The sequence below is a fragment of the Mesoplodon bidens genome, assembly GCF_964165515.1.
Source record: "Mesoplodon bidens genome assembly, chromosome: 2".
Classification (NCBI taxonomy): domain Eukaryota; kingdom Metazoa; phylum Chordata; class Mammalia; order Artiodactyla; family Ziphiidae; genus Mesoplodon; species Mesoplodon bidens.
Window position 1 is genome coordinate 43,984,466 of NC_138177.1, and position 13,724 is coordinate 43,998,189.

General features: G+C 35.7%; 1 protein-coding gene across 2 annotated transcripts in view; it reads left to right on the plus strand.

The window, feature by feature from the left end:
* Positions 1 to 13,724, plus strand: part of PLA2G4A (phospholipase A2 group IVA) — a 159,112-nt gene that overhangs the window by 107,889 nt on the left and 37,499 nt on the right. The window contains exons 9-12 of one of the 2 annotated variants that reach the window (XM_081225468.1): positions 4,887 to 5,109; positions 6,254 to 6,368; positions 12,369 to 12,506; positions 12,593 to 12,685. In XM_081225468.1, coding sequence (XP_081081594.1) covers positions 4,887 to 5,109; positions 6,254 to 6,368; positions 12,369 to 12,506; positions 12,593 to 12,685 — 569 coding nt within the window. The remainder of the gene's footprint in view (positions 1 to 4,886; positions 5,110 to 6,253; positions 6,369 to 12,368; positions 12,507 to 12,592; positions 12,686 to 13,724) is intronic. The other variant, XM_081225469.1, reaches the window with a different exon arrangement.

The window sequence follows — 13,724 nt, forward strand, 5'->3', positions numbered from 1 at the left end:
CAAATTAGGTAATATAGAAATATCTGGAGAAGGCTTGGACCTCCTGGAAAGTTTTCTGTGATCACAAAAGAAAATTTTATGTAAGACAAAGCTTTTCTTATAATTGCTACTATCTTTATGATAATTATTTCTGAAATTATTTTTGGATGATATTCATTGTTATTATTCATTGTTGTTATTCATTAAATGTAAGAATTAGCCAAGCAGGAGAACTGGCCTGAGTGAACTAGTGGCAGTAATCCTGTGTTCTTTTGCTTAGTGAGCACAGCTCTCTTCCTCAGCACAGCTGTTCATTTGTGGTGTCACAGGGCTATTGGATTTCAACTGCTGTGTTTGTATAACATTACCGTCTAAAGAGAAATGAGAGCAGCTCTGTGTCTATAGGCAATGGGACCCAATTCATTAAGCTATAAAAAAGAATTCAAGAATGAAAACTTTCAGTTTAACATCTGAAGAATTCGTGGGACATTGAAAAATGAACCAATTTTAATAGGAGCTGGCCTGTAAGAAATGATAGACTAAAAGATCAAGATTATATTAGAGAAAATATGTTGTTTGAGGTGAAGACTGTGCTAACGAACCTCTCCCACTTGTCATGTGTTTAATGACTAAATGAAGACTTGCATAAGTAACTGCATTTTGGGGAAAAATTAATCTAGGAATTTCTTTAGGATTTCAGGATATTTGCTTCACAATGTCGAGGGTCTTGTTAAGACATTCCAAACCTTAATTGCATATGAGAATCACTTCTGGCACTTTTTTAAGCAGAGAAATTCTGAATGTTTACCCCTGAAGATTCTGATCAGGAAGGTCCTGGGGAGCCAGACACTGATATTTTAAAACTTTGACTCTGTGATTTGGAGGCAGGAAGTGAACTGAGAATTCCTTGTTCTCTGGCATAATTTAAAGTTTTTTTTTAAACTTTGTACTTAGTCTAAAATGCATTCATATGGAGAGAATGAGGTGTCCCATCATATAAATATATTGAAAAATTCGAGGTGAGTATTTTCAGATTTATAGAGAATTAAATTGAAGACCCTTTCATTCAATAATTATTTATAGAGGCCCTGCTATGTCTAAGACACTTAGTTTTTGAAACTTGATTGGTATAATTGGGAGTCACTTATTGGTGAAGGGATGAAAATTAAGGCTTAACTACAGAGTTGATGCTTGTGTGCTTTAGACAGTAATATGTCCACAGAAGCTCATGATAGCTGAATTCTGCCTTGGTGCAATCAAAGAAACAAACAAACAAACAAAAAGCAACAAAAAAAAAAAGCAATTTAAGGAAAACTGACCATTGCCTGCTATTCCATCTTTAGCTGTCACCAAAGCCAAAATCCAAGTCTTAGACGTCACCATAATGATGTCATGAAATGTCTATCCAACTCACACTTGTTACTTCTAAGGAAAATGGGCTCATAAATGCTGAACAAGCAGAGAACATTAGCCCCAATGCAAATGGTTGAGGTATTCTAGGTCTTTCTGTCTTGTATAGGGCTTGTATACTCGAGCCAATGGCTTCATGGGAGGGAAAGAAAGAGAGAAATGGGGAGAGAGAGACTCCCCAAGTGAATGAGTTTACTTCAACCTTTAGAGAGCAGAAATGGACTGCAACCGTTCTACATGGAGCAAAAAAGAAAGAATTGGACTGACATGCATATACACTTGACCTCTTAAAATGATCTGCCTCTGAAACTGTGGCACAGATTCCTAGGTTTTGTGCAATCTCTGAACCTCAGAGGAAGGATTTTCTTAGTCTAGATCCAATGGCGAACATTGGGAGGAAGGGAAGAGAAAAGAGGAGCCTCCAGATCTTGCTGGAGGAAATCCATGAGGCTGAGGTACTTGTTAGAATCATACGTTGATTCATTTTAAAGACCAACTATTTATAGATGGAGAAGAGAAGTCTTAAATAACGTGAATGAGATGTGAGTAATTACATCATTCTGCTGAACAGTTAGAAATGACAACTTCCAATAGCAGAATGATCATATCATTTCCTCTTCACCTACCTTAAAAAAAAATTCTGTGGCTAAATTGATTTCTGCTGACAATGTTTGTTTGATTCTTTTCCTTATTTTTATCCTGCTTCATTAAGGAAATGATTTGGTGTATGTTAATAATAAAGTAAAACTGGATTGCATACAATAAAGATAGAAGTGGAAAAAAGTATATGTTTGTGTGTGTGTAATATATATATGTATAAAACTAGAAACTAGATTAAAAGTTCATTCTATAACCTGTAGCTTTGGGAGGCATGAGACACAGACTTTGGTTTCAGGTTTCTAGGATTCAAGGCAAAATCCAAACTATGCACAGTTATATAATGCACATTTTTAATAACTTAAGGGCAAGCCAATGATCCATGGATATAGAAATTATACTTGATACTAAGACCAGTAAAGAATTTCTTAATGTTCTCATAAAGAATGAAACATATCCTGAATAGTTCCAGAACTGATCACTTAGAGACTCAAAAAGAAGTTTCATTTTCCCATTTTTATTGTATCCTTAAATGTAAACCAATATCGTTACAACAATGTGTGCATTTATTGAAAAGCATGATGAGGTCCAGAATCAGATCTTTGTTCGTCTAGATGAATCATGTGGTAGACCTTGGAATAACTATAGGAATGGATGGACTCTGCATCTTTCTAGCAATCTCAGCTGTATTTTTAATAGATATTTGGTGATTATACCAGGCTTGAGTTCAGAGTAAGTCTATCTGATTTATCATTATCTCATGTTGTGAGAAATGTTAAGAATCCAGTTTATATAATAAAGATCTTTTAAGAATGTTTAATTTTTTTTGCAGAGCCTGTGTTCCATTTTAGGTCTGTCATCACTCTTCATTTGTTAAGTTTTCATTATTCTCAGTTTGTCTCTAAAGAACTCTGAATCCAACAAGAAATTCTAATTTAATGTGTAGTGGGAGTAGTTTGATCTCTAAGAACTGAAATCTTACTTTAAAGATTTTTTTAAAATAAAGGCTATCAGGGGAGAGGACAGATTTTAAATTCGAGTTCTATTATTAATTGGGGAACTGTGAACATGTTATTTATTTATTTATTTAAATAATTTTTTTTCTGTGATAGTTTTTTTTTTAACATCTTTATTGGAGTATAATTGCTTTACAATGGTGTGTTAGTTTCTGCTTTATAACAAAGTGAATCAGTTATACATATACATATGTTCCCATATCTCTTCCCTCTTGCATCTCCCTCCCTCCCACCCTCCCTATCCCACCCCTCTAGGTGGTCACAAAGCACCGAGCTGATCTCCCTGTGCTATGCAGCAGCTTCCCACTAGCTATCTATTTTACGTTTGGTAGTGTATATATGTCCATGTCACTCTCTCACTTCGTCCCAGCTTACCCTTCCCCCTCCCCAGGTCCTCAAGTCCATTTTCTAGTATGTCTGCATCTTCATTCCCATCTTGCCCCTAGGTTCTTCATGACCTTTTTTTTTTTCTTAGATTCCATATATATATGTTAGCATACGGTATTTGTTTTTCTCTTTCTAACTTACTTTACTCTGTATGACAGACTCTAGGTCCATCCACCTCACTACAAATAACTCAATTTCATTTCTTTTTATGGCTGAGTAATATTCCATTGTATTTATGTGCCACATCTTCTTTATCCATTCATCTGTTGATGGACACTTAGGTTGCTTCCATTAACATGTTATTTAAATTCATCAATCCTCTGCTTATCTTTAAAATAGAAGAAATGAAAGCTATCACAAGTCTTCAAGACAACAGCTTATGAGCAATTAGCCAGCACAGGCTTAGAACATACCAAGACTCAATAACAGTTAGTTTTCTCCCCTCCATGAAGGGAAGATAAATCACGATGGTGGCATTTTGTTATGAATGTCAAAGAGACAGGAGATTTAAATATGTGCTACATTCTGTTTGGTTGGGTGAAGTGGTAGAGTATTTCTTTCATTATTTTGTGCTCTCAGTTCAACAGTTCAATATACTGTGCTTGTCGTATACTAGGTATTTGCTAATCATTGAGACTAAAAAAGATAAATAAGCAAAGTTTTCCCCGTAGATGGTCACAACTAATTAGGGGAGACAGATAAGTAAACTAATCAATAGTATTTAGTTTGAGAGCTACAATATTAGAGATATTGGTTCCCAGGAGGATCATAACTTAATGTTTACTGTCTAAATATCAAATACCAAGGCATATGATGATTTCCAGCATCACTAGAGGTGGCCAGATGGCTGTTGGCCAAGAATCTTCACAAGAAAGCATTTATCTTTCAGACCTACTCCTCTCCATGATTTCACCATTAGATTTGTATGCTCAGAAATTCTGAGACCTACAATTGGCAAGGCTTGGGATTCCATCTAGGCCAATGGACAATTAAAAAACAACAACAACACACACACACAATTGCCATGAGAATTAGGCATTCACAGTTGTTTGGACAGCACATTTTCTACCTATAGATAATTATAATGGAAATTCAAATTATCAGATTGCTTGGCTAGTATTATATCCAGCAAGTCAATTTATTTACATGGCTCTCAGTGTGTTGTGTCGTCAGTCTCTGATGGTCTGATAGGGATACCCATTCCTGGAGACTAGACAGTGAAGAGTTGGCCCAATAGGGCATCCTCTCCTCTGGACTGTGCAGGAGAAGTCCAGTGTTTTCTCTGAGGCCTCTCCTTTACTTCCATTGTAGACCAGCTATATTCTGATTGTTTCATCCTTTCCTTAAATGAGTTAATATCTTCAATCAGAAAATTAGTTAACCAACTATTTCTATTATTCTTTCATTTTCTGATGACAAAGATGACTGCTTTCTTTGGAGACTACTTACTGTGTGATGCCCTTTATCGTTACTGATTGTCTTTTGTTTTCTTTACAGGTACATGTCAACTTTATATTCTCACCCTGATTTTCCAGAGAAAGGACCAGAGGAGATTAATGAAGAGCTAATGAAAAGTGTTAGCCACAACCCTCTTTTACTTCTCACACCACAGAAAATTAAAAGATACGTTGAGTCTTTATGGAAGAAGAAAAGTTCTGGACAACCTGTCACCTTTACTGATATCTTTGGGATGTTAATAGGAGAAACACTAATTCACAATGTAAGCCTTGGCTCAGTCTACAATCCTTTTAATACAAGAAGACCATGCATATCGTAATGTTTTAAATAAAACAAAATACGATACATTTTGTAAAAGTCAGTTGACTCACCTTATCCTATCAACATGTACTGAGTACATACTCCCTGCCAGACATAACTCTTCTATAATACGTTTCATCCTACATTACATTAGTTCTTACCAGCTTACTAATTTATTCTAACTATGTGTCAGTTTTGTTGTTGTTTTTTGTTTGTTTGTTTTGTTTTGTATTTTTTGGCCACACGGCGCGGCTTGCGGGATCTTAGTTCCGCGACCAGGGATTGAACCCGAGCTCTCGCCAGTGAGAGCGCAGCATCCTAAATGCTGGACTGCCAGGGAACTCCCTACGTGTCAGTTTTGATGTATAGGGAAATACTTTTGTATTCCTTTTCTTTGGAAAAATACACATTTTAACCCTTAACTGCCCATTCTGCCCAAATAGCAATCTTTTTAGATAAAGTGGTGAATATAAGTAATATTTAAATAGCAGAAGAAGAATGGAGCTTGCCTGGAGAGAGTTAGAAAAAAAAGGAGTGAATCACATGGAAGAAACCCATTCGACACATGACAACAGAGCGACATTTTATCTGAACATGAAACAGGGCGGGTAGAGTTTGTGCCAGGGAATCTGGGGGCTCAATTCCTTCTGGGCTCCCTAGCTGCCAAACGTCGATATAGTCCTGAGACATATGGCTCTTTTTAGAATGAAGGTAATTACCTCCATAGAGCTTACTTTCTGTTGTTTTTCAGGATCAGAGGTTCCTAGAAGTCATAAGACTTTTTTTTTTTTTTTTTGCGGTACGTGGGCCTCTCACTGTTGTGGCCTCTCCCATTGCGGACCACAGGCTCTGGACGCGCAGGCCCAGCGGCCATGGCTCACGGGCCCAGCCGCTCCGTGGCATGTGGGATCTTCCCGGACCGGGGCACGAACCCGCGTCCCCTGCATTGGCAGGCAGATTCTTAACCACTGAGCCACCAGGGAAGCCCCATAAGACTATTTTTATTACAGACATTTTGTGTCTTGATTGGAAGTACTATTTTACATAGTTTTTAAAAATCTGTATCTGTTTGTATATGTAAAACCTTTTCTTTCTTCTGTGGACAGAGAATGAACACTACCTTGAGTAGTTTGAAGGAAAAAGTCAATACTGGACAGTGCCCTTTGCCTCTTTTCACCTGTCTCCATGTCAAACCCGATGTCTCAGAACTGATGTTTGCAGGTATGGAATTTCCTCTTGCAAAACATTTCCTGGAAGCTTTGAACTGTAGTTCCTAATGATTTTCTTTAGAGGAAGATCATAAGCAATTTTAGTTGCTTATTTTAATATATTTTCTGTAACATAAAAACTTTTGAAAATATAAGAATATTTTAAGCTAGATGATTTTCTGGTTGTAGAGACTATCCTATGAAACTAGTTAATAGTATATCTTCATTCAAATTAGTGGGAAAGAAGATATAAAAGTAAATCATGAATATAATCAATATTCTATTTTAATTATTCATTTCTCAAGGATTTTTAACAAAATACTATGTCTAGGGCTTTTAGGCAAGCCATATATTTTTGCTTGCTGCTTATCTGTTCATTAAATTGGGTAACATGGTATCTGTTTATCATTCAAAACACTATTCTAATTTTTATAATTCAGCACCTTAAAAGTACTAGTCTATACTTGTGGCAGCTGGTGAAGAAAATGCCTCATTTTGTTAAATCTCAGATGTAAACATTTATTTCTTCTGTAGCTCTGTTTCTTGTTGGGTGCTCTAAAAGTATGTGACTTCCTACTTCTCCAGGCCACTGCAAGTCCTAGTCTGCAGTGTGATAGAATTTCTGACTGTGGCTAGTAGGGTTCATTGTATTTTTAGGAAAAGTATCTCAGTGACATCAGTCACACCATGAGCTTAAAAAATCATTGTGAATGGCATGTAATTACCAGATTTATATCTAGAATTCTTTTGCAGTTTTACCAAGTCTCACTTTTTCTTCAACTGACTACTGTCAAGCAAGAATTTTGAATAGTTTATAAAAGCAGTGCACCTGGAATTCATTCATTCAACAAGTGTTTATCAATTATCTTGACTAAAATGTTTTTCATGCTTATGGTTCAGAAAGCACTTATCATATTTATTGTCTTATTCAATATTTACTACAACCCAGGGAGGGAAGGAGGTATTCTTAGCTCTGCTTCACAGGAAAAAAAAAAAAAAAAAACCTCAGATTCAGTGATTTGCACATTGCCACATAGAAAGTAAGTAGCAGAGCTGAGAATTGGTCTTGAAATACTTTGTTCTTTTTATAAAAATATGGCTTCTCTGATTACTGATGATGTAGAATGTAGTATGCCAGATGCTGAGCATGAACTCCCCTCCCCTCCACAGTATATTGCCCTTTTTCTATAAGACCTGATAGTATGTTTGAGAAATTTACAATAGTTATTAAAGAGGTTAAAGCACAAGAGAGAACAGAATGTTACTATGCACTATTTCCTTGACCAAGTTGTGTGACACCTTTTAGCCTCAGTTTTCTCATCTGTTAAATGAGAATGAGACTCTCCTTATAGTTTTGTTTTGTTTTTTTTCGGTATGTGGGCCTCTCACTGTTGTGGCCTCTCCCGTTGCGGAGCACAGGCTCCGGACGCACAGCCTCAAAGTCCATGGCTCACGGGCCCAGCCGCTCCGCGGCATGTGGGATCTTCCCGGACCGGGGCACGAACCCGTGTCCCCTGCATCGGCAGGCGGACCCTCAACCACTGTGCCACCAGGGAAGCCCAAGTTTCAGTATATCTTAACAATGTGGAGTGTTCTATGAAAGCTGTATGAGAAGAGTCAAAGGTCTGAAGATGAATAGAATTTGTATATGAAAGGCAAATTTAATTCTTGGATGGGGGGTTCAGGCATGCAGTAAGAGTGTCGGATAACCATGGCATACTCAGCAGCAATGAGGAACCACACTTTGTGATGGAGTTCATAGGGAGAGTTAAGATTCTATCATACATGAAAAGTAAGGGCCATGATAAATTGTTTTCTTGTTGGTGGTGGTTTTGTTTTGTTTTATTTTTGCTTTCCGATAGCTATTGTCTTATGAGGTCTTGGAATGCTTGGAAATTGGTTGGTAAATACCACTAGCATGCCAGTCAAATTTGTGCATAGACAAATGAGGCTTCTTTTACCCCAGAAGCATTGATTTAGTTAAACAAGCATTAAACTAATTTGGAAGCCTTGTCTTACTTCTAAGCTGAAATACCTTGGATGGGTCAATATCTCTGATTCTTATTTTCCTCATTATTAAAAGGAAGGATATTAATAAACATCAGTTTTATCTTACAGAGCTATTAAGCCAATTACATGAGATAGGGATAATACTGAATATGATAAAGGGACATAAAAATGTAATAGTTTTATTGTTACTGTTACGATTGTTAACGGCATTTTCACAGTTGTCTCTTCTATTCTGAAGTTTTAGTCAGCAGCCATTCTCAAGAGAAAATCTGACTACAATAATTAAAGAATAAATAATATTTCTAGCGAGTGAATATTTTGGATTCATCTAGAGTGAGAAACAGCTGTTTTCTGTGCAGTTAGTAGTCTTTCAACTTGGATATGTCTGATTTGGGCCAACTGCCTAATTTCAATATTGTTACTGACATGAGAGAAGCCCCATTAACCTTCATTGTTAAGTTTCTATGATGAGGAGGTTCAAGCTGTTTCTTCCAACAGAGTTGAACAAAACCATCAAACGTTAGTTATGTTGATCTTGTACCCAGATAAGACATTCAAAGGGGCATGTTATGAGTGTTTGAGTAGCTTGAGTTATTGGGAAAAAAAAAAAGAAACATGTCTATACTTTATGCCTTTAAATTTGCTTAGATTAAAATGGACATTCAAGAAAAAAAAGATAAGATGTTATTTGAATTATATTATAAAAAGTCAAAGATCCAAATTACCTTACGGAAGTTTTATCAACTTTACTTCAACAATACCAGAGAATGTTTTTCTTCTCTCTTAGAAAAGTTTTAAACACTTTCCCCTTTTGAAGACTTTAAACACATAAATATTAGTTGTTTAAATGGTTACATATTTTTGTATGTTGGTTCCTCCACTTCACTACATTTCTAGTAGGATTTCAAACTTTCATTTTAAAGTTTCCATTGGTCAGTAAATTGCATTTACTGAGCACAATTTATAGACTTAACATCATGTTAAGTTCTTTAACAGATGTTATAGAAGTAAAAATATAGTACTTCCTCAAGAAGTCTATAGTCCCATTAACGAGACAAAAATAAAACATGAAAAATTAGTAAGCCATATACATAGAATACTACTATCTGTTAGAGTATATAGAACTGACATAAATTGTAAGATATTAGAGATTTAGTATAGTCATAAGAAAGACTTCATGAGGGTGATGGAACTCAGATTTAAGTTGAACTTGGAAAGATCTATCAATTGGGGGTGAAAAGTCAACTTTGTGTGAACAGTATAAGAAAATGTTCAGAAGGGAAGCCAAAGGTACATTTTAGGGAGCAGTAAAGAGACATTAGCCTTGGTCTCATGCGTGAACTGGTGAAGAGTAGTGGGAGTGGGAGTATATGTGGGAGAACCATTAGTGCCAAGTTATAGAAAGCTTTGAATTCCAGACAGAAATGTTTTTATTCAGTTATGATAATGGGAAATACTTAATGATTTTTGGTAGGGCAATAAAATTATTTAAATAGTGTTTTTGAAAAAAAGTGTTTCAGTGATTCATATGGGTAGGTTGGTAAGAAAGAAACTGGAAGCAGGGATATTACTGTGTTTCTTTAAATAAGGTCCTGGAACTAGGGAGAAACTGATAAGGAAAAAGAGGAGAAGATGAATGTGCAAAGCTTAAAGGTTACCAGTGAAATGTGTGATGGATGGATTTGATGTGAGTGGATTCAAGAGTGATTTCAGTTAAGAAAAATTTTTTTCTGGGCGGTGATAGCGTGATTTACAGAAACAGGTAAGCTTGTCTGGGAAGCAAGGTGATAAGCTCCTTTCCAGGTAAGTGTAGCAGGATGTGATGACAGCATACTCAAGCGTAAGTGCACAACAGGAAGATGGAAATGAGTAGACGGAGGCTCAGGAGAGAGGGTCAAGTTTGAAATATAGGAATCAGCAGCAGAGAAATAGTAGTCAAAGTACCGTAGTGAGTTCTTCAGTGAGGATTAGAGAGCAAATCTACCTCTTGAGAATGTCTCTCATTACTGTGTACACAAACCACAACATTAATTAAGAAGAGATTGCTAGAGAAGTAGGGACCAGGAGGTCTTTACACTTTAGTACCCTGGAGAGGGGTGTGAAATTCAGAGATAAGAAATTACTCACAGTGATATAGAAATTTTCCTAATGGCCTCTGATTCATTGCTAGTCATGTCTCACTAACTCCATGTAAGTCATTATAAAACACACCACTTGGTCATGAAGGGTATATGCACCATTTGGCTTTGATGTGAAATGAGTTATAATGTGTTCTCATCACAATTGTGATTTTATAACTTGTTTCACAAAAGTAGAATGTTCTAACCTATACTATTGAGTAAATAATAAATATATACATATCCACAATTCCTTTTCCAAAACTTTGAGGACAGATGTTTTAAAATTCAGAATATTTTAGATTTTGAAGTTAAAAAATATGCTATATATTACATAATACCCCCATTGAGGTCTTATAATCAAATAGAGTGATTTCTCCAATGGAATGTATTGATATTCACATTCCATGGGATATCTAAAGATTAAGCCTCACATCTTTTCAAGACTGTTTTTTCTGCTAAATGAGTTCAGGTCAGGTTTTACTACCAAACGAATAGCAAAAAAAACATGTGGATTTTGGAGTTATTTGGATTTTGGATTGTTGGATAAAGGGTTATAGACATGCAATAATTTTAGAAAGGGAAAAACTGAAAAAAAAATAAAGGCAGACAGAGAGTTTGGAGTTAGGCAGGGGTGCATGGTAGTGGGACTCCATAGAAGATGGTCAACAAAGACTTTGAACTAAAGTTAAGAAGGAGCAAGCCTTATGGTTACAGAAGGGAATAGCAAGCATAAGGGCTGTGAGACAGGAGTGAGCTTGGTCTCTTGGAGGAACATTAAGAAGGTGTGTGGCTGAAGTGGAATAAGTAAGACAAAATGTGATAGGAGATTGGTTAAGATATGTAGTCAGACAAGGAGCATGAGCCAGACCATCATGAGGACTTCTCGGCCATGTTTTTATTTTCAGTGTAATGGGAAGCCATTGGAAAGCTTTCAGCTGGCACTGGTGTGGTGTGATTTATATTTTTAAAAATCCATCTGGCTACAGGATATCAACAAGGTAGTAGGGGAATAGAGAAAGTTTTAAGAGGCTATTGTGGAGATCCAGGAGAGAGTTTGGCAGCTTGTACCGGTATGGTCATGGTGAACAAATGGATAAGTAGCCCGTTTCTAACCACATCTGATGATAGAGCCTACAGAACTTGATTTTTTGTATTTGAGGTATAAGAGAAAGAGGACCATGAAGAATTCTAAAGTATGGATAGTGGTATGAATAAATGAAAAGTAGTACCATTTACCAAACAGGGGAAGACAGAGAATGGCAAGGAAATGGGAGTCAAAAACCAGGAATTCTTTTTGGATAGATTAAGATTCAGATAATTATTAGGCATAGTTATAGCCACAGGAATACATGAAATATAATAGTGGCTACTATTTATTGAGTGATTAGAATGTGCTTTGTCCTCTTCTAAGTTCTTTAAGTTTCTTAGCTCGTTAGATCTTCACAACAATTCTACAAACTATCTACTGATTTTATTCACATTTTACAGATTAAGGAACTAAAACACAGAGAATACAAGCAATCTACCCAAAATTTCACAGATTTTTAAACATCTGAGCCAGCAGTTTTAAAACTGAGTCTAAAGTTTTCCCTTTTATAGAATTAAGATGGACTTTATAAAAGATGTCTGAGTTTTTAAATGTGAAAAGGTATTCAATTTGTACAAATTAAGGGATCCTTTGTGTTCTCATTTTACTCATCGGTAAGCTTTCCCCTCCCAACTTCTCCTATACAATGCCATATGCATAATAGGCATTTGGCGAATTTTTAAAAAATATTTCAAATAAATGAATGAGAATAATCATGACAATGTTGAAGTAATCTTTGTGCACATCTCTGTAGTATTTCCCTATTAATGGATTGCATTTTTTAAAATGATTTCAGATTGGGTTGAATTTAGTCCATATGAGATTGGCATGGCTAAATATGGTACTTTTATGGCTCCTGATTTATTTGGAAGTAAATTTTTTATGGGAACAGTTGTAAAGAAATATGAAGAAAACCCCTTGCATTTCTTAATGGGTAAGTGATAAAAATCTACCATGAGTTTGTTTGACTGTTTTAAATCCTGGTGCATTCTAAGTTATTCTGTTTTTGCTTTATTTTAGGTGTCTGGGGGAGTGCCTTTTCTATATTGTTCAACAGAGTCTTGGGAGTTTCTGGCTCACAAAGTAAAGGTTCCACAATGGAAGAAGAACTCGGTATTGTAAAAACATGCTTACATTGATAATAATTACACTATATTGGTAAATTTCATTAACACATATGTTGAGAGAAAATTAAATCATCATAAAGATTGTAATTGTTCTAAAGTAGGCTAGGCTAAGCTGTGGTGTTCAGTAGATTAGATGTATTCAATGCATGTGCATCTTACAAAATTTTCAATTTACAGGGGGTTTATTGGGACATAAACCCATTGTAATTTGAGGAAGATCTGTACTCCTTTTATCAATAAGGGTAGCTTTTTGAAGATTAGATTCAACAACAATTTAACGCAGTATAACATTTAAATTCACGCTTGTCAGTTCATTTACCTCTTAAATACTTCTCACAGCTTATTCATACCAAAAAGCATGGAAAAAATGTTTCAAATCACATCTAATAAATTATCACCAATGATTTTCTTTAAATCTAACTCACTAGCCCACAATAAATTAAAAATAATATTTACAAAACTTGAAAAAGTAGACAAACTCAATTGAGGACCAGCAGTATTCATTTGTTATAATATTTATACCATAGAAATATATGTTCCCTTTAATAAATAAATTTGATTTAAAGTAAACGAAACAAAACATGCATTCAGTATCTCCTAGATGTCTTGCCATCTGTAGCTCAATCAACACTAAATTTGTTATGGCTATTTTGACTGGCAGTGGGATGGAGCAGGGAGATGCTAAATTTGAATTTGGGGCCAGCCTAGCTGAGGCTGGGGAGAAGGGTCCTGTAGATTATCAGTACACTACCTACCTACTAGCTCTTCTCTGTGTGTGAAGTATCACACATTTATTTGAGGAGTTAACAGAACAGCATAAATGACTTTCTCAACAATCAATTTATCTGAAGAATACTTGCATGTAAAAAAACTTACCGTAGGATTTTTCTGACAAGCCATCCTTAGTTATTGCAGACAGACAGTTTATTTAATTAAGCTTTATATACAAAACAAAAATACAATTGTACTTTAATTAATGCACTACAAATTGGCTTATAAGTAGTATGATCACTCTTCCTGTGAGA